We start from the raw sequence: 26907 nt of genomic DNA, 5'->3' as shown, positions 1-26907 counted from the left end.
TTCTGTTTCTTTAATGAATGTTAAATCTTTTTTTTTCCAGGTTCCAGGTGATTTAAGCCAGACGTCAGATGACCCCAGCCTGTCAGATTTTGAGACGTAAGAATATTTCTTTTTGACTTTAATTGCTTCATTGCTCACTCTGTCTCTCTCTCACTCTTTCTCTAACCTTCCTCTGGAGTTTCACTTGCTACCTCATAAAATATCTGTTCTCCCGGCATAATTGTGTCTCATACTCCTTCTTTCTCCTGTTTACCTGTGAACAAAGCTCAAACGCGGTTTAATTACAGACAGTCATTCATTCCACTCTGAGATCATGACCAAATCAGACTTCAAGGTTTTTTTTACCAGTGAGCTGTAATTTGCCACAAGTGTCCAAGACACACTTTTGATGTTGATGCTGCTAACGATGATGATGATGCTTATGGTTTGTTGTTTGTGTCACTCAGGGCTCATCGCGCTCTCATCAACGTGTGGATCCCCTCTGTGTTCCTGCAGGGCAGAGCTGCCAACGCCTACCACGTCTATCAGGTACACTCAGCCGCTTTAGTATCTGCCTTTCTGAGCGGTTTACCAGGCCAAGCTCGCCAGTGCACTGACACATGGTCATACATGCTGTTGGTAAATGTGGGAACCCCCACCCAGAGGATGGACACAAGGACTAATAGGGAGAGGTTTCTGTGGTTTATTTGTTTGAATTAAACCAAACAATAGAGGGATGGGGCTACAAATGAGCAAGCTCTGAAGTCATTTCACATTAAACAAGTTCGCATTATCATCAATTACAACATAGCTGTGTGTCTCTTGTCGTTCATTGGCACCTTGTGAAAACTTTCCGAGGCCTATATCAAGCCCAAAATAGTGACCGCCCTTCCCGCTGCAGGCTGTGCCGCTTCTAAGTTTGTAATATGTTTTATCATCGGCATTTACTCAATGATAATGGCCCAGCTGCACTTAACCAAAATGATGGTTTCCTGAGCTCTGTGCCAGGCACTTATCTAAAGGAGCTGTGTTGGGAGCTGAACTGGAGAGTGGCCTAACAAACCAAACTGCTGCTTCTTATTATATCTGTCAGGTTATCGAGCACAGTAGACAACGGCGGCTCATTCCCTCGGCGACCGTTTTACTGTGTCTGTCACATTAACAAGGTGTTGCACCTCAGCTGTCTCGCCGCGGCCGTCCACCAGTTGTGAGACAGACAGACACACACACACACACACAAGAAAACACATGCGCTGATGCATACGCGCAGATACAGATTGAAACTTCTACTTCTGTAGGACATATGCAGCTCGAACACACTGGCTAAGAGGCTCTGACGGAGGCTGCTCTCACGTTCAGGCGGCGCTCCTCTTTGTTTCCTGACTGGAAAAGGACGTAGCTTTTTGATTTCTTCCAAAGGAATATCTGAAATCCTTAACGAAGCCGCGTCTTGAGTCCGCCGATGGGGTTGCGCTTCGGAGAGTTTGCTGAAGTGATGAGGTAGCTTGGTCACTCGCTGCCTCTCTGCCACCTCTTCAACATGACTGTGCGTCTGTGTGACACCAAAATATAGCATCTTAGCTTTTTTTTCCTGTTTATTCAGCTTAGGCGCTGTGGAAAAACCCTCATAATGCTAGCGAAAACAGTGATTTTTATATATTGCATCAACATTTTGGCCATTGCAACGGGATTCTGTATTGTGTGACTCCTTCTGTGCCTTTGTCTCCAGTAAACACACTTCTTCATGTACGGAACAACTTGTCAGACAGAACAGCACACGCACACACACGCACACACACACACTGTGCTGTTATCTGCTCTGTAGCCAGGAGGTACAGCTGTAACGTTAGTCAGGGGAAACCATATGGGACGGGAAGAGACAGGTGACACATCCTCAGCTCTAACTGATAGTCAGGACTGGCTGGCCACCGAGCTCAGCCCGGCTCAGCTTATACATAATAGATGTAAATTCACAACTGAGGGCTTGAGCTGTTAGCTCCCTGACACCTTTTTTCTCTGATATTATCTCCATCCTCCTGACAGGACAGAAGCCTGACAATGGCAAATGATTTGCGTTTCAATTCCTCTTGTTGCATTGGAATCTTAGCTGTTAAATGCACTTAATTGAAAAGTAGACGCTCAGACAAAAAATCTGGCCATTTCTCAAAGCATGTCATGAAAATATTTTAGAATTATCATTTTCTGACATGAGCAGTGGTGAAATGCTCGTGTGGAAAGCAGCCCACTTTTAAATTGCAGCGCAGTGTTGGGGAAGTGACTTGTTCCCTGCAATTTGGGAGCTTATTTATGCAGCAGGACTTAAAGGTAAGTGCATCGTAATGGTGCTGTCATAAAAGCGTGGTTTTGGAGGATTCATTACAGACTGGTGTGGCATTATTGCTGCCAAAAAGCCCCTTTTTGCCTCTCATGTTGTGCCATTCCATTTGAGTCGAGCTAAACATGTGATTTTCTGTAAAGTAAATACCCCCCTGATCTTTGATCCCTTAGCGCTGTTCAGCAGGTACAGGACATCCACAGTCACTGCTGGATGTAGAAATATTCCACCTGCCAAGAACATGTGGTGCCTCTTTGCCCTAATCCAAACAAAGATGGTAGCCAGAATAGCATCTTCTTCCTCACTTTGGACAAAGTAAACCAAAATTAAAAATTACATTATTAGAAATCGATGTCTTCCTCGGGGTTGGTAGATAACGTTTTGTCTGAGGAAATCCCACTTTTCAGATGACTTAAACATAGTTTGGTGACAGTATGTGGAACACATTGGAGTGTGCAGATATCTGCCATGCTTTGAGTAATAATCAGCGTCCACCTGCAGTTCCACATTCATGGATCAACTCCAGAATCGAACCTGAACGTTTCCCATGTGTTGCACTGATATAGCCTAATTTCTACCTCTCAATAATGGTCTCCATGAGACTGCTGTCCAGCCCTGGAGCTGGTATAAAGCACAGCCCATCTGGTGTATTGGATACTTCCCTTCCCAGAGCTATATTCGTCTAATAGCTCCCTATGGAAACAGCTTTTGTTCTTAGACAGGCTAATGGATGGCCAAGGTTACTGGAGTCATTGTTGTTAAGGTGAGGTTGTTGTGGTGATTGAACACTGAGCCAACAGTCTTAAAGACTGGAGAGCATCACAAGGGAGAAGGCAGGGGTCTCTTTAAAATCCCCTCAAGCGGGCGCATAGGCCTTTTTCTCCGTATTTTTCTCATTCTTGAACTTGCACACACACGCATATGCTTGCAAAATTGAACCAATGATGAGAGCAATGAGCCATAGCCGAGGCTAGAGAGGCTTTTGGGAGGCTCTGAGAGTGAGTGGGATTTTAGAAGCTGGAGCCTAAGTCAGGTCACAGCAACCCTGTGGTTGGAAAATAAGGACGCTAACAGCTCTACACTGCGAAAAACTCGCCCAGAGAGTCAGATAGGCTGATCCAAGCGCCACCTCTCCTCTGTGTCCCTGAATGTCAGCTTGCTTTCTTCTCTTCCCCCTCCTGCGTCATCCCTACATTCTTCTTTTTCAGCCTTCCTTTGCATCTCCCTCCCTCTGCCAGATTGCACGGCATTACGGTGGCGCTAAAACTGCTTGTACGCCATTTTCTCTCTTCGCATTTGCTCAGAGCCACTTTTCTCTGCAAGCCCTCTGAAATGACTTCCATCTAAAGCTCAGTGAGGCCGGCGGATGGATGACGAGAGACAGACAGAGATGGAGAGCAGGAGACTGATGGATTTGCTCCATTATCAGTCGGGTTTTGATCTTTGTTGGGCGCCGTGCCTCCGGGCCTTCATCCCTCCATCGCTCCAGCCCTCGCTGTGCCTTTCTCCCCCTCTGAACTCATAATGAGAGAATTATACCGGCCGCCGCAAATCAGTGTCTCCCTCCCACACAATACCAACAATAGATGCTATCATGGGAGGAGGGAAGGAGGAATGGCTCGCATGCCGTCAATGAACACAAGGAGTCATTTGGTGTGCGCGCCGTGTTTTCGTCACCTGGTATTTTGGGCTGGCATTGTGATGTGGAAAGAGCATCAGTCAGACGCTGATGAGGAGCTCTTTTCATTTCCCAGAAAATTGCGTGCTGGCTAGTTGTATGTTATCGGGATCTGTGGAGAGTTGTGTGCAGTTTGGCAAAGAGGGGTAAGAAGTAGAGGAGAGGTGTTCAGATCCCGTCAGTCGGCTCCACTTTGGTCCAGGCTGAAGTATTTCTAACTGTAGAATGGTTTGCCACAGAGTTTAGTTCAGACATTCATGGTACCCACAGGATGAATCCTGAGGACTTCTCTGACCCTCTGGTCTGTTATCTAGTGTAGCGTTTCTCCACGGGGGCGTTCAGACAACATGGAGGGGGGCGAGGTGTTGACAAGGTGAGTTAACACCGAAGATTCAAGCTGAGGCAAATTGTCACTTGCAGCTTGCAGGAGAATGTGTTCTGCAGCGTCCTGAAACCTGCCACTTTACACCAATCCAACCAGACCAGACGGTGTATTGTTCCCATAGCAACGGCTGTTTACTTCAGTGTTTCTGTAACTGGATCGATTGTAGTGCAGCTCCATGCTGCCTTCATGGAAATGGGATGTCAGACTATCATCTAGAACTGCAAAATTTCACCACCATGGTGTTTACTGCGTGGATGCTGTGTGGTATTCAGGAAATGAAGAGGTTCTTTTCTCCTCCTGAAAGCATGAATTTCTCCTGAGGATACACTGTGAGCGCCGTGTTATCACCTGGATATTGTACAGTCGGGCATCCAGTGGCTTCTTGTTTGACATTTGTGATTGGCTGCTGTTTGTGATCAATACTGAGACCTAATTGAAGTTTGATATGTCAGATTTGTAACTGTTGCATTTGTTGAACACATGGCTTCTTTGATAATGATATTTCAACTGTCCAGTTCAATTGAGTCTCTTATTTGGCATTGAATTATATGCTTTTTCAACGATATAACACACAGTAATAATCAACAGTAATACAGCCCTCGTAATTGTGTCAATGCAGTTCCGCACATGGGTGCATTAAAACACCCGTCATCAGGGGCTGACACATCAAGATGTGCTGCTAAAAAAACATTGATTTTACCTTCACTCCCCAGTTTAGCACATCTACCTCGACTTGGATTTTGTAACTTTTCAAAGTTTTAATGGTCCAGTTTGTAGGATTTAGTGACATCTAGTGGCGAGGTTGCACAGAAACGTGAAAGGTGCTCTCTAGAGCCAGTGTTTGGCTTGTCCATTCTGGGCTCCTGTAGGAACATGGTGGTGCAACATGGCGGGCTCTGTGGACGAGGACCTGCTCCCTCTGTAGATATTAAAATGAAAATACGCTAATGAAAACATACACATGGATATTATATTCCATTTCTGCCACTAGATCTGCTGGACCTTTAAATTCCCCTCTAACAAAGTTTTCATACCTTATCACATCTCAAGAAGGTGCGACTTTAGTGTCGAAGCCAGCGAGCTTTAAGTTCTGGGGTCGTCACCAAAGTTCATCTCGTCTTCATTTACAGCTCAACATAAAAGCCTCCAACTCTGAATCAAGCTAGTTGGCTCAGGGTGTTTTACATTTTTCTTGTCAGACACTCAGGGGTTGTCCTGCTGAGAAACTCACTGCTGTGCTGCTGTCTGATGGGAGCTTTCAGGTCGTTGATTACTAGGTGTCACACCTGTGGTGCTGCGGCAGCGGGGGGGATATACTCTTTGTATAGCTGCTGACACTGTGGCGCTATGATAAAGTTCTGTTTGCTAACAAAGAAGAGGCAAATATAATTGTGATTACTCGTTGAGTTATCTGTAGTCGTACATTCTGATTGGGCGTCGGAATAATTTGAAGTTAAGTGTAGTGTGAACTCCTCATAAACACAGTGACACTCTGCCGAATTAGGCCAGCATTAACAAAACACAGTGAGAAGCATCCTCATACCTCAGTGTAGACCCGAAGACGGAAAAGCTGTAAAAGGAGCTTTAAAAGACCTGATTAGTGTCTACTTAACCTCTCCAAACACACACACACATACACACTGCTAACATGCCAGTGATGCAGGGGCAGCATGAAATGGAAAAGTTTCACCTTTTACAACTTTTAATAACTTATAGAATGCCAAAACCAGCATATAATCACAGATAAGCCGCCTTCATCGTTTTCTTTAATGTTTCAGCTGGCAATGGAGCCAAAGGAAATGTTATTTTCAGAGTTTAGGCTCAATAAACTCTGTCTTTACTGCCCTTTTCATGGATTTGGCCCCTCATCAGTCTTATCTTTCCTTTTTGTTTTTTTTTTACCTTGTAGTTCTGTGCCCTCTCTCCCACTCTTTTGCCCAATCTTCTCCCAGTCATCTTCCATTCATAGGCCGGTTTGGAGGGTGGCGTTGCTCCTCATGATGAGTTCAAGGGCAAAATGGGTCGGAGCCTCCCGTTTCCACAGCAGTTCGACAACAAAAGTGAATCCCAAATTCGTCTGCACACCGCTTTTCCAATGAGACACCAACACTGAGTCTTTTTTCCCCCCACTCTTTGTGGATAAATGAGTCACTGTTCACTTTAAAAAAACAAAAAAAAAACAAAAAAAAAACAACCCTCTTTTGTTCAAATCTGCTCGTGCGTCCATTCATGCACGCACACACAAACAAACACAGACTAACATCTAAGTACCGAGCGCCAATGGAATGCAGTGTGAATGAGGAGTATGTATATTACAGTATATACTAATATGCCAATGTTGAGAACCTCTGATCCACAGCTCCCTGGGTGTTTTACATATACATTTAATAGATACACTGTATGTATGTGCATATATTCAATATAAGCAATTCTCTTTGATCAGCGAAAAGCTGAGCGTATCATTTCCATGCAAAGTCAGGGGCTAACTGCCAACTCTCACTATTTAATTATGCTAATTGGGCTGGATAATGTCCACTGTAACTTTTCTCTGTGTTGCTCTCTTCTGTCCTCCACACCTTTGTTCTGTTTCAATAAAGCAGCTCGAGGTTAAAGAGATACTGTGGGGAAGAAGCGCACGTGTCCACTGAATTTTTCAAAAGTACCTTTGTGTTATCATTTCTGCATAATGCTTGTCTTCATGCATAGTACAATACCTTTAACTGCAGCTGTTTGTGTACTCTGAGAGAAAGAGCAATAGAGGGCCCCAATTAATAGCAGTTACATAAACCATCTTCCTCTTCCCCGTGCCTCCCAAAGTCTTTAATATGCACCATATGAAACCACATAAATCAGCCACTCAATGAATAATTGAGACGTCCTCGCTGACACTGTTTCAGAAGTGTGCACCACCGCCTGCACTGGTTTGCCATCCCCAAGAGAAATGCAGCGTGGGAAATGTGTTAGCACCTTTAATTTCTTTATTAGCCACAGGGTATAGCCGGGTTAGCCTGGGAGACTTGTGGCTGCCGAGGCAGCGGGCTTTACATTCAGACCTGCTCAGTTTTCACTCTGATTGGCTCGAGGCTCAGACCACGCGCTGACGAGATAATGCATCCATGTGTATTAATTTGAACTTCTGAGTGTGTGCGTGTAGCGGTGTTGCGTTCGAAGACAGATAGATGTTTGGATCTTTGACGCCTGTAATGCTGATGAGCATTTTTCTACGCGCGTGCGCCGTCACGCGCGTACAGGAGTGCGAGTGTGTGCGGACGTGCATGTGAGTGATTATGGTTATGATAATGGCTGGATGCTGACAGAGGGAGATAACCATTATGTTGATGATGGTAATGATGAATGTTTTACAATGACGATGATGATAATTACAATCGTTGTCTTCGTCTTACTTCCATCAGTCATAGATTAAACACCCTCGGGAAGGCACGGAGGCTGCTTTTACTGCTGCAGCACGGGCGCCACATCAACTTCAAGCATCGGCGTAATTTACATTATATTTCCATTTTAGCCACTTAAGTCAGTGCTCTTATCCAGAGCGATTCACAATGGGGAGGTTGCGGTTCAGTGTCACGTTCAATGGCACTTAGATAAGATGCATAGCTGCTGATGGACATGGTTGGGCATGGCAGGGCTCTAACTTGTGGTCTTTTGGCAGTATAAGGCAATATAATGCAACAAATCTTCACTAAACACCACCTATCTAATAAAGCCTAAATGTTTATCAACATACTGATACCTGATGATGGTAGAAATCACACATATGCTGATATTCTTCTTTTACATACAAAGACAGTTTCTGACATATTTCTGATAAGTAGAAACCCCTCTAACAGCATCCCATGCCTGTGAATTTGAAGCCAGTATTGTCTGTGTGTGCAGTGTGTGTCAGGCTGGTGATCTGTGCGTGTCGCCCACTGTGAGCTGGGATAGACTTCAGCCCCCCACAACCCCGCACATGAGACCTGAGTGGACTTCGGCTGTGTCTTATCCCAAGCATGAAATAAAGCTTAATCAAACAATATAAACTTTGACCAAGTCCCCTTTTTAGGCTTTGGCTGAATCTTTTTCTTGTTAGAACAGCAAATGGAATTTTCTTGTTACTTACCCACTTATCATACTATAAGAAGAAAGTTGTTAAAAAGAGTGATATATGACTGTAAAGCCGCCTTGCTTTGGTACGAAACCCTGAATCCCTAAACAGCCCATCATTTGGAGTCTGGTCCGGGGGAATTTTTTTTTTTTTTATTTTGCTGCAGCGTGCCTCACACCTGTTTATTGAGTTTTCCCTCTGCTGATAGGTGCTGCGGTTTGTTTCATCATGCTGCCTCCTTTTTTTCCCCCCACGTGCGCATCCTCTGGATTTTTAACCCTGCTTAACACAGCAAAGAAACACAGATCTGCGCGGGCTCTTGAACGGCGCTCAGCAGTCAGAGCGGATGTGAAGTCCCGCTGTGTCACTTCATCAGCGAGCTGCCCTCCAATAAAAACTTCAAAGGTGTGTCGTTAGCGGATGGAAATGGGTTGGGAGGGCTGGGGTGGGGACTTCGCTCTCTGCCCTCTCTCCCTGCGGGGAGAGGGTGGCGGAATCAGGATTCGGCTGGTGACGGCGTTGTCCCTTCGAGGGAGTCAGGAGGGAGTGTGATGATCTCTGCTTTCGCCTCAAGACATCTGATTAGATCCTGGGCTGGAACATAATTTGTCCGCCTGCCTCGCCTCGACTCCGCTCCCCGCTCTGATCTCTCTGCTCCCTCTCCCTTGTTTGCCTCAATTTATACCTCCCCATTTTGTTTGTGTCTCTAATTGTCTGCCTCTGCCTCTCATGCTTCATTTTCCCCACCACTCCACGTCCCCCCTCCCCTCTTTCTTTCAGTCACATTCGGGTCCGCTTTGCTCTACATCCTCCAGTCCCCGCCCTTACCCTCAATCATTTGCTCACTGCTTCCTTACTATGCTCAAAGCCAATTATCAGGACTTGTCAGTGACTCATTCATTCACATGAAAGAGGGGAGAGGGAGAGAGTGTCCTACCGTGACTGAGTTTTTAGTCAAGTGTTTAAGGGAGGACACACGAAGAGGAGGAGTGAGAGGGAGGGAGCTGACAGGACAAGGGAGTGGGAGATGAAGAGAACAGAATAAGGGAAGCAGTCGTGATGAAAGATGGAGATAAGAGCCGCGGCTCGTCCTGTTCCCCCCCCCCCCCCCCCGCTGTGTCGTCAGATAGCTTTTCCAAGGTAGCCTCCAACTTAGACGTTGAGTGCTTGTGCTGAGTACTCAAGTGATAAAAAGCCAACAGTGTCTGGTGTGTTGATGGCTGTTCTGTATGAGGGGAAGAGGAAGAAAGGCTGGGGGAAAGAATGAGCTGTCCGACGGGGTTTTAAAGCCAAATTTTACATTGGTGGGATTCGATCTTTGTCTGGGATGCCCGATGAGCGGTTAACCTCTTGGCATTTTGGAGCTGAGTGCCAGCATCTAGACTTTTTCACAGACCTTACTCAGTATATCTCTAAGTCTCTCTTTGACTGGAGCAACACAGCATCAAAACCCACGGTGAATTTTGACAGTACAGACAGAGTAATGTGATTTTAACTTTGAGGCAATCGTCTCATAAACACTGCTTCTGGTGAGGATCATGGGATTGCACTGCAGTATTTCTCCGTTGTATCCTTAAACTTTTGGTGTCTATTGTATTTGTCTGTCAAGATTTTTGACTGACTTGAATATGACTTGTGTGTCTAAAAGCATTGTAGGTAAGCGCAGTTTGCTTGTAAATGGCTTCATTCCTTGTACTCGGCGTCCCAACTTTTCAGGAATCAGGATGTAACATCCTTCCCCATGAGGCGTGTCCGTCTGCATTTTAAATAAAGCAGCTGTTAATTCGTTGTGATAATGCTGCAGATGTACAAGCAGTCTGCCTCCCAGCACCACTTAAAAAACAACAACAACAACAAAAAAAATCCTGTCTTTCTAAAGCACCGCTATGCACTTAGGGATTGGTAGCAGGTGCGGTGTTGTTTTGCCGAGTGATGTGACATTTTCCTCAATTCAAACAGTAAAATAGAAAACAGAACATTTTAATAATGGCTCCCTTTCAGTTTAAGAGTTGTTTCTGACAGGGATGGAGGAGAAACTGGGGGGAGTCTCTTAACGTGTGTGGAAAAGCCCTCCGTTGTCGCTCTCTTTTGGTTTCAGGTATTACATTTTAATGAGGAGGATCCTCCTTGAAACAGCAGATGCTCGTATGTTACGTACTAATGGAAGCAACACAGAAGTGATCCATTGATGTGTGCGCCATGTATTTCCAATTCTGGGAATATTATCCAGCAGATGTCTTGTTCTATATCACGTTATGAATTTGCGTTTCCCTCTTCCCTCTGGTCAGTTAGGTGTAACTCTTTGCTTGCCAGTGGCTTCTTCTGGGTGTGTTTTCTTGCTGGAGGAGAATAAGTCAAGGGTAAGGTAATTGATGCGGCAGATTTGAGGGAAGACCTTCTTTTCCACCTCTGCATTTAAGAGCTCACCTCTACCTCATAAACCTCCAGCAACCTCCCCCAAGCAGAGGCTGAGGGTGGAGGACACACTAAAGGTGAACGGCTTTATTTTATCCGCCAAAATAAATATCTCCTCCTTTATCGGTAGACGGGGGTGGGGGGTGGGGGGGGGTGGAAAGTGGAGCTTGCTTCGACCAGTGGAAGGGTATGATTCACCTTATAAAGAGCCTTATATTCCCTGCAGCGCCGCTGAATCCACAAAGTTAATCAAAAGGAAAGAGCAGTAGTCTTGCGGTGTTTGGTGGTGCAGTTTTGTATCTTTCATCCGCTTCCACGTAGCAACAGAGCAGCTGACTTTGGATTATTTTGGTGTCGCTCATCACTTCATCTTGCCGCCACGATGATGCTAGAAGTTGATGTGCTTCTTTGTGGACTCAGTCATTTAATCAGCTGTTAATTTCCACACAGTCGACCGTCATCATGAGATGGTTTCTTTTCTGTCCGCTACGCCTCCGTTTTCTCCTCCTCCTCTTCGCTCTCTTCCCTTTCCACCTATTTTTCTTGCTTCTTTTTCCAGTTTAACTGCAGTTGCCCCTTGTCTTGCATGTCTTTAGTTCCTCCTCCTCCTCTCCACACTTCCAACAACATTCTTCCACCTCCCTCCTCCTCCTCCTCCTCCTCCTCATCCTCCTTGTCTCATCCTCATCTGCATCCACTGGCTCTTCTGCTCACAGTGTCTAATTCTGTGGGATGTCAGGAGGGGCAGAGCTCTAAAATAAACATCCTCACTGCAGTCAAGGTGGTAATCACCCTTTCTCTTTGTCTCTGGCATTGTCTCCCCAAGCCTGCTTTTTCTCCAGCTCTCTAATTTTTTTATTTTGGAAGATCACTTTCAGAGCACTAGTGAGTTTAAGAGGTCTCAGCTCCGATGATTTAATATCTTTTGATTGCATATGTTTATTCCTCTATTAGATATGCAGCAGAGATACGACATCCAACAAACACTCCAGGCCACATACGAACTGGCGACATTATGTGTTAGTCAGCATCCCCCATTCACCGTCTCTGATTGATTTGCTGGTCATTGATTGAATTATTCTTATAAGTGATATCTTTGGTGCTCAGTGCAGCAGACAGTGATGGTGGATGGATGATGTCAGAGCATACTAAACTTATTACAATTCATCCATTCGAGAACATGAACCTCTGTGCAAAATTTCATAATAATAATCCATCCAATAGTTGGTCTGACACCCACTTTGGGACCACCAAAGTCAGTAGGATCTATCCTCTCGATGCCAAAAATTTCAAGCCAGTCAATCTGGTAGTTGTTAAGTGACTAACGTTATCAACCCTAGAGGCCTGCTGCTAGCATGGCTGAAAGATACCTCGTTCGCCTGGATGGCGCATCAACGCGTCTTTCTTTTCCTGTGGTCCTTTCCCGTCGTCCCCTTTCTCCAAACCTCCAAATTGATTCTGTTTTCTGCCTAAGTTGGCAAAAGTTTTGGCCTACAATGATCCGTGAAGAGGGAGGTTGGTTTGGTTTGCGTTGGTTTGACTTGGCTCGCTGTCTTCTTTCCCTCTCACTCTGATCAGCACCTTGAACCAGTGTTACATTTATTTTAAGTCAGCAGAACATGCTGGAACAGGTCATAGATTGTTATTCATTGTGTTTCTTAAATTTGTAAGTGGAAATGGGTTTGCACAGCTTTTACCACAGTAGTAACTCCCACAGTTAGCCTGTTTGTCAGATGAGGGAACAACAGAGCGGGGTCTTCTCAGAGAGATACAGCAGGGAGTAAGACATCATTATCATCTGCACTTCCTGCAAATCTCAGCTGTGGCTCACGACTGCACCCAGTTCCACCTGCTCGCTGGAATACCCTCAGGCTAAAGATCCAGTTGAATGTCAAGCAAAGCAAAAGCTGCAATTATCCCTTCACAGGCTTCCCGTTTCAGATCTTGGTTTCTGAAGTTATCTCACTGTGTGCAAGTGCTCTTTTTCCCTGTGGAAGATGTCGTGCTGTGTCTGTTACCCTGGATAAGATCCTCCTCAGCTTCATGTGGGTTTCCACCAGGTGCTGGAGTGTTTCCACACACTTCACTCGTGCAGTTAGTTACTTTGAATCATGCATGATTGTTGATGTGTGTAGGTCGACCTCAGACCAGCTTGTAGCTGCTGCGCTGTCTGCTAATCGTGGTTTAAATGAATAAATGAAAGCATGTTTCTGCTTTCTCCTTTTTTACATCTGGAAAACACAGAGCACAGCTTTAATTACAGTGTCTGGCACTGATCTATGGCTATTTTCTTACAGTCTTTGTCATTTCTGTGTGCATATATACGTATTGATTGAGCCAGGAATTCATTCAACGGACTGAAGTGAGCGAGTAAAAAAAGCTCAGCATTAATATTTAAAGAAACATCAGAGAACAAATAAGAGTTATTCAGTTCTGGTGATGAAAGTGACGACAGTCCACATCAGGCGTGCTCATGCATAAAGTTTTGTGTTGCACTTTGAGTCTGAAGGAGTGTTTGGACTTCATGCAAGAACCGCTCGTAATGAACGGGTTTGTTCTCAAGTGGCAAATAAAAGTTATGTAAGAGAATTTGCTGCATTCGCATTGGATTTTCAGACTTTTCTCTTCAGTATGAATGAAATTCAGGAGTCATGTCTGCCTTGCTTCACAGAATGGAAAACACTTGTTTGTCTTAGAAAATGTACCAAAATCACCTGAAAAATGTAGGCTGACAAAAACAAACTTAATATTCTTTTCACTTTTTTCACTGTTTACTGAGAGCTTCAAGGTTTTGGCACACTTTGGCGCTGAAACTTAGAGGCACTCAGACATTTGCCTTCCAGTCTTTGTGCGGGTCGCTGTCCACGGGAACATCCTCTATGGCTGCATCCATCAGTGCAAGGTCACCTTCTCTATGATATTCTATCGTCCATCTCCGTGACTCACATCACGTTGTACCATCTTCTGTTTAAGTCACGGACCAGCCGCTTTGCTTTTCACAGCACGGCGCTGCTCTGATGACACGTGGCGTCACAGCAGTATTATTAACATTTTCTAATTGTTACTTGTCTTCTAACGTGATTACCAACTAAATGAATTTTGTTTTCATCAGCTGATTTCTGTCAAAAGGATTTGTGCGCTGTGAAATTCCTCTCTTCACTCTTGGTCGACGCCTTTGTGAACGACACTTTCGCACAAGCGGAGCGGAGCCGCTGATCAGGTCTCACGAACGTGCGCCTCCTCGTGAACAGGTGGCATTCGTCTAATTGAAATGAGCAATTTACAGCAAGGTTGTGCAGTTAAGGGGGGTTTGGTGAATGTGACTTGGAGCTCTTGGATGAGAGTCATACAGTGGGAAATCCATCATACAGGAGGAAGAGACGACTTTCTGCACCTTCCTCGGTCTCAATAGACAAAAAAATGCACTGCAGTTACTGTATGAGAAATGGGACTGTTATGACTTTGGAGCAGCACGCACTCTTTTTCTTTACCTTTCACTTTGCTTGGCCTGAAGCCAAATGCATTGAGTTTGCAGTAGGTGAGTCAATCTCGTGGGAAAAATTGGTACACTGAAGAAGTGAATTACAGCATTTCCCTGCTTTCCTTTCTCAGCATTATAAATCGCTGATGCTTCAGTAACCAACAGTGGATTTTCCTTCTTGCGTCGACTCATTGAGGTTATATTTTCATCACACGTGTTATTGTGCTTTCTCAGATATTCTCATAAGCCATTTAAATACAGACAATAGGACTGTGTCCATCACAGCCCAGCTTTCAACAACAGCCAAAACCCATCAACCCTTTTCCACGAGGTCCCTCTGAAGCGTGATTAGAGACCCCGTCCCCTCGTTTGAAGACGGCTTTTATTGGAGATATCAAAGCTTCGGTGCACAAATATTCAAGGATGCTGCAGTTTGGACGTTGCCAAGATTTTGAGATAATGAAAGACTATTTGTGATTAGTCAGGAGGAGGGAGATGGTAGCTGTGTGCAGAGGCTAATGCGTTGCCATAAATAAGTATGCCAATGAGACGGAGTAAAGTGGATTAAGCTCGCTGTGCTAATGCTGCCATATGTGTGGAGCCATTTGATGTCTGAGAAATTACAGACACTATGGGGCTGATTCTATCGTCACATCTTTACTAATACAGCTCTTAGTGTGTATTTAGACCCAAGGGGCTACATGTGGCATGGACATGTAGAATTATGATGAGGGTAGTTTATTTTTGGCCCCTGACACATCTTATGCCAGGACGTGTCACTGAAATCAGAATTTTAGGTCTGTGAAGTCAGATATTAGAAGTAAATCGGAGCTGTACATTAAACCTGCATTTATAGGTGTGGAAAGGTTATTCGTCATGCTTGTGAGGGCTTTATGTTCAGCGGGGTATTGCAGCACACCATATGGAATATTTAAAGCAGTGCAGCACACAGTTCTTCCCTCAGTTGAGCCTCGGTGTAGGGACTATATCATGAAATGTGCAGCCCTTGACTTAATAGTACAGTCATTTTTCAGCGTGATCATCACTTTCCCTTTGACGTGGCCTGTTACGAAGGTGCAATATCACAGTGCTTGTTTTTCCAACCTGCTTTTGCACATACATTTAACACTTGTGTCAAGGCCAGGCTAAAGTTGTGAATTATGGAACAGTGATTTCGATGATATGCGAAAAAATGTACCTACCTGTCGCTGCCAAACTCACTCCATTGATTGTTTTTCCTTATTTATTCGGTTATCTGTCAAGACCCTAAAATGCTGGAACTTCATTTTTTTTTCTCTTCATGCTTGAAATGTCCCCATACGCAAAAAATAAAACCAAAAAAAAAAGCTGTGATTTCATCCTGAAAGAGGCATGATGGCCCAGTTTCGTCAGAAAAAGCTAGAAGAGGGCATAGCACACGCGCACACACACACACACACACACACACACACACACACACACACACACACACACACACACACAACCAGACGACACCAAGTCCTCCTCTTAACTTGCAGAAAAGAAGTTGATGAAAACTTAGATGTGCTTCTGTAGGTCAGACACAAAGTGCTGAGATGACAAGTCTCCAGTCCATTAGCGGCCTTGTCTGCTCCCATCTCGTCAACCACTACTGTCATTTACTTCTTTCCTTTCGTGCAGCTGCTCTTCATTCAGCTTACTGTATATCAGGGGTTTTCAGAGTTAGTCAGCCGGACTACAATAACACCTGTACCTTTCACGTCAGTTCTGTCTTACATCCGAGAGTGGATAAAAAAATGGTACTCCCCCTGAGCGTGTTATTCTGCATTCTGTGATTATACTGCGGATAAAGAGGGGGTTAACTGATAAAGAGCCAGAGATGCAAGCATAGGATGAGAAAAAACATGGTGGTATTCTTTCTCACCTCCCACTTGCTCAGTAGACGTCCATTTAAATGATGGTACATGCTTTTAGATCATTCATGCGACGGCACAGTGAAGTGTCATTTTCTGATATCTTTCTCGAACATTAACGACGTCTAGACGCGCCTGTCACTTATGTTGAAATGTTATTAATGAACGAGACATTTAGGACAGCTAACAAAGCTTCAGCTGTCAGTCTCGCCTTAATGGCTGTCCAAAATGTCACATTTTTCGTGTTCGCCGCGTAGCTTAGATTGCACACGCTGAGGAAAGATCAGCGAGTGAGGGAACAGTCATTTCAAAACAAACAAGAAAAAAAACGAGAGCTCTCATTATTCGCTTGTTCCTGTGTCCGTCAAAATGTCTCCGAGGTTGACGGGAACACTAAATGTGGTAGAGTTCCTTTTTGTCTGCGCTCCTGAAAAGTTAAATTACCTTTCATGAAGTGCTGTTGTAGTGCCTTATAGCCATATAATGACAGTCACAGCCCTATTTGCCTTTATGATCTGCACTGTAGCGCGGTAGCTTCTTTTTTTAGCCACGCTAGCAGCTCTGGGGATGGCAGCGTGGGTCAATCCACCGCTTTGTCATAGTCGTGAAAGAAACTAACAAAGCTGAGTCCTGCCCTCGGTCAAAACATGTAGAGGAGAGGACGGAGAAGCTACTGTGACCGTAAACATGGTAGCAAACTCTCAGCGTAGTTTTTTTTTATTCATTCCCTTCGTGGTTAGCAGGGTGATGAGTCCCACCCCATCTGATATATGATTGGTTGCCTGAAAAGGAGCAACAGTGACGACACCGGTACCTTTGCTCTTTCCTCATTGGACGCGTGTTTTCACCTGTCCAATGAAATATCTCAAATCTACATGATGAACTGACCTAAAGACCTTCAGACTGCCTCTCCATGAAGTCCATTCATTGGGTTCGTCCCGAGTCTCTTAAATTGCATCCATAGAGAAATGAGACGTCTGTTTCTCATGACGTCAGTGGGCTTTAGCTTGAAATGTGCTCTGCACTAGTGCTAGTAAAAGGACAGCGGTATCACACCAGAGCAGCAGTGTTTTCTCTCTGTTAAACAAACACCTGAGCAAATGAATAACTACCTGCGTCCTGTCTTTACACTGTGTGCTTTGCTCCGCTCAGAGGCACAGGAACCATTTCCGCTGGCAGGAGGCATTTCTATTATTTATTCATTATTTGCATTGTACTGATATTCTGAATGCGAAAGCATTATTTAACAAATCTGAATATGATTATGGTGTCTTTTGAACACTGGAAATCACTCATTAGGCTAAATGTTGAGGGAAATTGAAATTATGTAACCCATCAGCCTCACATGTGGCTGAGTGAAGATGGCGGTAAATGATGTAAAACATGTGCTGACTCTCCTACTCTGAGTTTAATTGTATCCATAGTAGGAGTTAATGGGGGAAATAACCGATCATGAAAAGAACAATCTCTCTCATAAATGGAGAAAATTGTTTGTGGCCCTTTTGTTGTTCTGACCTATAAATAACGTACGTGACTGGATGGTGAATCAGAAAACAGCTGCATCGTCCAATCAACAACTGGCTCATGCCGTTCCCCCAGTCTTTGACCGGTGGCGTCGCAGTTTCCTGTTGCGTGCTTCTCTGCCCGCTCAGTGGCTGCTGCTGCGGCCTGTTCGGGTGACGCACTTCAGTCCATTCAGTCTTTCTTGACTTTTTGCCGTTTTCTTTCTTGCTATTGATGACAGAGCAGTAATGGACATCGCAGATGCTTTTAGGACCGTATGTGTTGTGTATGGAAGGGAACATGCAGTTCAGCATTATGGCGCCCTTGCGTTTTTGTTGGCTTGATATTTGCCCGGCAGGGGGGAGCTATGCCTACGTGCCTTTGGTCGATTTTTCAATCAATTTCTGTTTTCATATGTGAATCAAGCTTTTTTTTTTTTTGGCTGGGCATTTTGAAATTGAATCCTCAGAAGCAGTTCCGCTCTCTCTTTTGTCTCTGTGTGTTCCCTGTTTACTACTGTGAAAACAGAACCCATCTCCCGCTCTTTGTCTCCCTCTCTTTCTTGTAAACGCCTCATCTTTCCCCCTCTCTCGGCGCTGCCTCTATCTTTCGTGAGACTGAATAAAGCAGCTAATGGTGCATGGAAATGGTAGCGGCACAGTCATGCCTATAGACGGGCTCTTTCTCTGCTAAGGGCTGCAGAATGTAAGTGAAAATACACATTTACATGGATGAGAGGAAGTCATTCTTTCACCCGTCTCATTTATTGACTATATGGTAAGGCGCTGCCCGGGCTTAATGACAAATATGTTGGCTGGGAAAAAAGAAGAAAAAACTGAATAAAATCATTACACAACAGCGTGCTTTATTGAGTCGTGCTTTAGTTGCCTGTATGCTGCTTCTGATTGTGATGATGATGATGATGACGATGATGATGTGTCTTACCTGTCCTCAGGTGTACATCCGTATCCTCGACAACGAGTGGAATGTTTACCGGCGTTACACCGAGTTCAGGGAGCTCCACAACCACCTGAGGTCTCAGTTTCCACAGGTGGACACCTTCAACTTCCCACCTAAGAAAGCCATAGGGAACAAGGTGAGCTAAGGATAACCATGACCTGTGTGTGTGTGACGGACTGTTGGCCGATCTCTGTGACTGTGTGACTGATTGCTGTACCCATTCCCTGCTGTTGCTACTGTCAGTCTGTCTGTTCTTATTCAGAGTATAACACAGCTTACAACAATAACAGTCGCATATTGACCGTTCAAAATTCTCATTTCAGACTGGTTTGAAAGGAGCGCACTTACCAGTTCTAGCTCTCGACTGGTTTTGTTTGCTGAAATAACAACTGTTGCTGACAGATTATATTGGCATTAGTAAGCTTGTGTTGTGTCGTATGGAACTGACTTTTTTCGAGTCGCTCTTAAGTGAGAATCTTAAAAAGGGCTCTTAATTATGCACTCGGCTACATGCATAGCGTTGTGCTAAAAGAGTAAAGCCACATGTCCCAGGCAAAAGCCATTACCCTCATTAGTTGATGATCCGCACAGAACATGTGGATATAAAGAAACAGCATTATTCTTGTGTTACAGTGCATCTGTTTGTGTGCAGCAGAACATTGTTTTGGGTCGCTCAGGCTGGGGTTACTCAAGTGTGAACTGTTCTAAATCCAATAAAGAGTAGGACAAAGCTGCAAACGTTCTCTTACACTCTGATAAAGTTGCATCGGGCTTCCACACAGTGAGGAAAGAACACACAGTGCGTGTGCTACCATGAGCGGGGCTTTTCAGTTAATGAAATACAGTAATCTGTAGGTACAGTATTTAGCCAGTTAGCTCAACATGCTAACATTTGCACCATATGCTCTTTAATTAAATGCAGCGTTTGCTTTTATTACAGCTCCCATTTGCACCTGCTATGTTTGGCATGTGGAGCAGTCCAAAGCTTGACAGACTTGCTGTGCCAAGTTATGGTTGCTAAGCTCTGATTGGACAACCGTTGGCCATTCAGGGAAGGAGTTTAGCGAAAGGTTGATTTTCACTCGTTATAATAAAAATCTGTAATCCCTGTTGAGCAAATAAAGCGGTTGTCAGATGGGGTTAACCACAACTGTCATCACTTCTTCTTTCTCACCATCTTTTTCTATTTTGCTGACACACACACACACACACACACACACAACCTCACTCTTAATCTACAGGGAACAATCGTTGCTCCAGGTCCGCATGGCACACTTACTTCTCTAGTTACTAGAAAAACTCCCATCTCTCTCTCTCTCTCTCTCTCTCTCTCTCTCTCTCTCTCTCTCTCTCTCCTCCTCACCCCTCTCCTCTCTCCCTCCTTTTCATCCTGTTCTCTCCTGTCTCCCTTTAACCGTTAGAAGATAATATGGTTCTGACCCCGATTCTCTGGCTAGTTGGATTTGACGCTGCCACAGCCAAAAGCTGTGGTCTGACTCCCCACCTTCAAAGACACTGCTCTTTCACGGCTGGAAACTGGACTGAACGCTGAGTTGCAGGGGCTGCAAATGTGAAAGGAGGCTTGGTGTGTTTGTGTACGTGTGTATGTGTCTCTGAATGGGTCTGCATGACCGTATGGGATCATGAGGTAGTGCAAGTGTCTGTCAAAGGCCTAGACAGTCTGTGTCATTGTGTCCTGGAAAGCTCTCTGAAAGCCCATTACTCTGCAGGGTTGTGTGAATTATTGGTTTTTACCATCTCCAGGAAGTCGCCCATCACTGCAGAGAAAGCAGCCCTGGCTTTGTGACTCTGTGACCACATTTTAAAGCAGGGACGTCACACGAAGCTGCAAGGAGCAGCACACACTGAAGCCTTACCTTACGCTTTCTGTAAAGTCTAGCAGATATATCAGAGTAACGGACCACAACACGACATAACGGTAACCTGACATCCAGTGTCTGGGTCTGGCCCACTCACAAGCATGTTCTCAAATTGGGGGGAAAATGCAAAAGATCAACATTTGGAAAATGAATCCAGCATCATTCATGCGCGCTACAGCTTAGCAATTTTCAATAAAGCATCGAGGTAGAGGAGAATCTTTAGTACACCACAAACTAGTGGATATTATGAAGTCCTTCGAGCTGTAAAATTAATTAAGTTGAATAATTTTTGCACATTTATAAAATGAGCTGCTCCAGCAACAGAAGTTTTGAAGAAACTTGTCATCAAAAAACAGAGCTCAAGGCCTCTGGGCCAGACTGAAATGAAATGAGGGAGCAGGTGGGGGGCTTTATAGCTTAAAGATTTGATAAGTACCAGATTGGAGAAGTGTGTGTGTGTGTGCGTCTGTGTTTAATGTGTGTGTGCATGCAAAACATGAATTTCTCTGTGAAAGCTGAAGCTGCACAACATAAAAGAGTAGTTATACTGTTTATGTGTGTGTGTTTGAGGGAGAGGCTCTGTATTGGCTGCGTGTGTCTCTCTGCGTGTACGACTATGTTTTTATGTCTAAGAAGTGAGTCTTTGCAGCAGACAGTGTGTATTTTGTATGTCCCTGTGTGTTTATTGAGTGTGCGGTTTTCTTAGTAATCAGCATGCCTGCCGCTCTGAGTTTCCGTGTTATTTCAATCCAGTCATTGTTTGTTTCTGGCTCTCTAGGAGTACTTTTGATTGTCTGCTACCTTTTTCTTCCGGTGAAGTGGAGAGAAAGCTGGAATTTTAAATAGGCCGAAGGGCAGCAGATATTACTGTTGGTGTATAGATGTGCTAAAGCGAAAGAAATAGGCAGTGGGTGTAAATAATACTCAGATTCAAAATAGAAAAGAGGTGATTGACTTGCACAGTCCAGAACTGGCCTCTGTCTGGCCATTAAACACTCCTTGGTTGCCTGTAATGTGGCGGGATCCACATCCTGCGAGATTATCCTAAAATTGGGGGATTATATGAAAAATGAGCTCATGCATACCCAATTAACTCCCTTAAAGCTACAGTAAGAATGAGCACTTTAACCTTCATTGAGATTACAATGTAGTTGTAGTTGTAAGGAGCCATAACAACAGAACATGTGTTGCTGTCTCAAGCCTGGACTCATTCAACAAGGTACAAAGAGTAGCAACCTGCACATCAGCCCAACAGAAAGGGAAGGGGTGACGCTTGTGGCTAATGCTAACTATGCTAAGTTATGTTTACATTCAGCTCATTGCATGTCAACTCTTTTCCCACATTGGAGCAAATTTCATAAAAAAGTGACGGCTGTATTACATTAATATGTTTGCTAGCAGTCCTGTTTCCTTGCCTTTGTTGGAGTTTTGCTGCTGATCAGTGGAAGAGGTCCAGTCTGTCCTGACAGTGATTGTCAATTAGCGAAAAAGTCGTTGTGCAGGATCGGATTATTCTCCAACTCCATCCTCTTTACTCCATGGACCCACCATCATGGACTGGACTTACAGGAGGCAACTCTGGAGTCACTGAGATCTATTAAACACAAGATGCTCCATTTGGGTCTATTTTCGTTGGCCAACTGTTCTATTGAGTATTTTTGTCCGGGATCCTGAAGTGGCCTTTTTTTTTATTGAGTTAAGGACTCATTCATCGGTTGTTGAACTGTGGGTTTTGTGTTGAGCACTGACTGCCTACTTTGTGGAGGTCTGAGTGCAACAGGAGTCTGTTCACACTGATGTAGATTAATGAAAATAGCATCAATTTTGTAAGAAAGCGACACCCGCAGTTTGCTTACATTTCTGATGCAGTTGCTCACGTAAATGCTGCACAATTTGTTATCTGTTTCTATTGAACATTGCATTGAAACGCATCCACGCATGCGGTAATGCATGAGTCAAAACAGCACATAAAGTGCACTTACTGTCGTGTCATACTCAGTATATGTTGATATGTGATGATAATGAGTTTATTTACAGTACTTCCGACCTCTTTTGACAGCTTCTGGAAACATTTAGTTGAAGTCTGTGACAGAACCTGCGTTGATGAAAGGTGTTGCTGCATTGCATCTTCAGTCGTAGTCCATCTGTTTTCCTCCATCTTCCTCTCTGTTTGTGCCTTTTTCTATAGTTTTCTCATCTGTCTCTTGCCACTGTCTGCCGTTCTGCCTCTTTCTCACTTTCATCAGTTGCGAAGTGACACTTTCGCTACGGAGTTTTGCAAATCCAAAGCTGACTTTGATACACACACGTACACATACATTAAACGCACACGGGGGCCTCTCGGTATTATGTGTGGCTAATGATGGAGAAATGTTAATGTTAGGAATGGGTTACTTGGTGTGATGTGGGAGGGAAGAGGCCTTCAAAAGCCTTTTAACAGCATCATGAACATGTGCTCTGCTGTGGTTCGCTCTGCTAAGGATGAAACACACGAACTGTCAGTGGAGATCAGGTAGCAGGGGAAACGTGTGCGCACACACCCCACGCTAACTGTATTACATGTCAAGGACTCTCTCAATTTCATCTCTCACACACACAACGTACACACACATACACTTCCCAAAATGATTGACAGCTCAGAGAGAAACACAGTTGTGGACGTCAAAGCGCATCTGCTCCGCTGTGGATTTAAGTCATTAGAAATCTTATGGAAAACGTGCACATGCACATACCTGTAGCATCTAATCTACACACATACACACGCAAACACATGACTGACTTGTCGTGCCAGTGCCCTGTGATTGGACCGTTTAGCTAATCTCCTGCCTTGGTTGGTGTCAGGACTCATCACTAGCGCAACACAGGAAGGGACGGTGAATCACGGAGGTGTAAACCACACCTTTCTCCAGCAATGTGTACATGAATCACATGCTACATCTGACGAGAGGAATTTTAACCCACAGTCTCAAAGTTCTCAATCTTTGGGATGTTTCTGAACCTTCAATGGATATTGTGGCTTTGCCCCAGTCATATAGGAACCTTTTATATTGTAATGAGAGGATTGTTTTTCCTGCAGAGTTCTTCTGCGGTATTTTTCAGAGCGTTTCCATCATTGTGGAGTTTGTGTCGACGCATGCCAAAGCAGCTTCTTACTGTATCTCCTGCCTATTTCTTTGGTATTTCAGTCACCTTTATCTTTCCTCTTGCCTACAGTTTCCGGGTGAAGCTGCAGTGATATGAAACATGGCTGGTGATGTTCAAAAGCAACTGGTTCCTCACTTCAGCTGGAGCCGAGAACCATTTACTTTGGCCGTGTTTATCCTGCTGCTGTTTACACTGACGCCAGGTCGTCCCAGGTTGTAGGTGGAAGTAGACAAGCTGCCGTACTATGGTGGCACCTCTCTTGTAAGCCTGCATTCAACACTTTAATGTCTATAAAGGCATCCTGTAAAGCCAGTTATATGAGTTTTTATATAAAACTTTAACTTTTTTTTAATGAGATTTGTTCCAGCAGTAATGACGGCAGCACATACAGTGAATCAGTAGCTGGATTGGTCTGTACCTCCTCCCACTCCTACCTGCGGATTGGTTATTGGTCACTTGATGAATGTTTTTTTGTCTTTAAGCAGACGACTTTTTTTTTTTTCTCCAAACTTTCCTCTGAAGCGTTTTAAGTGTCATTTTCAGAACTTTGATAAATACGCGCTCGTGCGGCAACTTTTCTGCTTTAATGAGGTCAGAGCGACGCACGGCTCACACACGGCTCAATAATGTGAAAAGTGTGATTGCATTTTGGAGAAGCTTCATCATTCCGTTTTTTAATACGTACAACTCCAGGTGGAATTGTGTGTTAAGTGAAGTTTGAAATTGTGTCGTTGACAGTTGAGGGACGTTGCGCTCGTTTATCTTCGGGATTAATGTGGGATGCATGCAGGACTAAAACATGGCATCAGAATAAAGCAGCTCATTTAAAAACGTCTGCGATGTGAATTTTCCTTCATCTTTTTAGTGTCTCTGAGAGATTACAGAGCAGGTAGGTATGTGCTGTATGAGGCAGATCCCTTTATAAACATTGCTGAACACCCCAAGCTATCACTGTATAAGAAGAGGCAGTCGTGTAAATACTCCTGAGGGAGCCATCAATTGGATTTAGAGGAAAATTGGCTGGTGTCACAGCAGCCAGTGGCAGAGCTGACCCCTGACAGCGTTAGCTGTGGCCCTGCGAGGCCCCGTCGCCATCAAGACTTGGCCTGATTTGACTCATCTGTGCATCTGCGTCCCTCCGTCCTGTTAATGAGCTAATGAGACGCTCCCTCTCTGTGTCTCCAAGTGCTTCAGGCGAGACTGTCCAGCTGTGTAACTTAACAATACAGATGATGTTGAACACACACACACACACACACACACACACACACATGCAGTTGCACGCACACTGCCTGTGACAGCTCTTAACCAGCTGATTTGTCAGGGGCCTGGCCAGGCATGCAGGCTAAATGTTCCCAAGTTGCGCCTGTCAAATCCCTCCTGATGCTAACGCAGAGACAGAGAGGGGGCAGAATGATTACATCAAAGCCACGTTGTTGTCAGACCCCCAGAGTCCAGCTGTCAGGTTTTCTCACTGGCCGCACCTCATCCAGATTTTATGGCTTATGTCCAAAGGCGTTTGCCATTCTTTTCTGCCCCCCCCCCTCCCCGATATCAGTTTCTCTCATTTGACCACTTGTATCAGTCTCCCCTCCTGCTCTTTCAAGTCCCTCGCCTGCCTCAGGCTTTGATAAAAATCGCTTTGTTTTCGTCACGCCTTTTATCACCCTCTGTTTTTTCTTTCAAAGCTGCAGATGGAGGAGCTTCAAATTAAAAGAGAGACAAAATGTGGACATATTCTTGTGGGTGAATGCTGTTTCTTTCACGGCACTGACCGCTCTCGCTCTCAGCAGTGATATAGGACTGCGCAGAAGATGTATTTTTATTTTCTCAAGCCTTGACGTCAACCGTTGAAGAGCGCTCATTGAGCTGCTCAGCTGCATCGTTGTGGTCTTGCTTGGTAGCAGCATGGCCACAACTGACCGCCCGTGTACCTGTCTTTCAGCCGTATCAAGTCACTGCCGATGCAAACCCAACATTGCCTGCTGCTGCTTCTTGTTAAAAGCATTTCACAAGTAAACTAGTGAGAGGTGCTTGTTGTGGCGCAGCTACAGGAAAAGTAATACATTTACCACAAAGTCAGGCGATCTTTGTAGCTGGTGGTATGGACATACCTGATGCTAATTGGTCAGTGGATCAGTTTTACACATTGCAGGAAGGAACAGTTTAAACAGAAACAGCCACAAGAAGCACACTGCTTATCTTCTAGTGTAACCGAACCTGACTATGTCATTAATTCCACTGTTGACTTTAGCCTCTGATTTCTCTTTCAGTCTCTGTTAAAGGGCCAGTGTGCAGGATTTAGTGGCATCTAGTGGTGAGGTTGCAGATCGCAATCAACTAAATCCCCTCTCCTAATCCCTCCCTTTCCGAGCGTGCAGGAGAAGCTACAGTTCTCTGAAGAACTCGCAAAAAATGCAAAAGATGTTTGGTTTGTCCATTCCAAGCTACTGTAGAAGCAACATGGCGGACCCTGTGGAAGAAGACCAGCTCCGACTGTAGATATAAAGCGCTCGTTAGATTAATCTGGGATGCACAGAGGGACCTGCTCATAGACTGTAAAGTTGATGGCTACCATGAGAGCAGAAGTTCTGCATTTTGGGAAATATGCTTTCTTGCCACCTGGCCAAGAGTTCAGTGAGAGGATCAATAACACTGATAACCGTGAGTTCGCAGCTTGCACTCATTTAGCTCACCTTAGAGCAAAAAAGAAGAGCGAAACAGCCAGCCTGTTCAATGCTGACAAAATCCTCCCATCAGCACCTTTAAAGTTCACTAATTAATGCTTTTTTTCTTCACCTCGTCCATTTTTTTTTTTTTTTTTGAAGACGAGCAAGTGATCATCACCATCAGCCAATTATATGACATTTAAGTCCATACAGTAATGCTTACTGAAACCCAGTGATGCAACCGTGATTAAAATCATTATTTGATGCTTCCTGAGATACCAGATATTTGTAAAAATGGAATTTACCACAATGCAGAGGGACTTTCTGACCTTTGATGATTGTGCTTATGGTAACATTCGATTGTCATATCAAGCCCTGAAAGGTAATCGCACCAGGAAAAAAAAAAGAAGGTGCTTACACAACTACCATTTGCCCTTAGCCCCATCTACACACACAAAGAGAGAGAAAGAAGTGCCAAGGC

General features: G+C 44.5%; 1 protein-coding gene across 1 annotated transcript in view; it reads left to right on the top strand.

The window, feature by feature from the left end:
- Positions 1-26907, top strand: part of snx29 (sorting nexin 29) — a 114856-nt gene that overhangs the window by 73382 nt on the left and 14567 nt on the right. The window contains exons 17-19 of the mRNA XM_076759604.1: positions 41-96; positions 447-528; positions 18729-18869. Coding sequence (XP_076615719.1) covers positions 41-96; positions 447-528; positions 18729-18869 — 279 coding nt within the window. The remainder of the gene's footprint in view (positions 1-40; positions 97-446; positions 529-18728; positions 18870-26907) is intronic.

Source organism: Chaetodon auriga, chromosome 20 (genome assembly GCF_051107435.1).
Source record: "Chaetodon auriga isolate fChaAug3 chromosome 20, fChaAug3.hap1, whole genome shotgun sequence".
Taxonomy (NCBI): domain Eukaryota; kingdom Metazoa; phylum Chordata; class Actinopteri; order Chaetodontiformes; family Chaetodontidae; genus Chaetodon; species Chaetodon auriga.
This window is presented reverse-complemented; position numbering and strand designations above follow the sequence as displayed.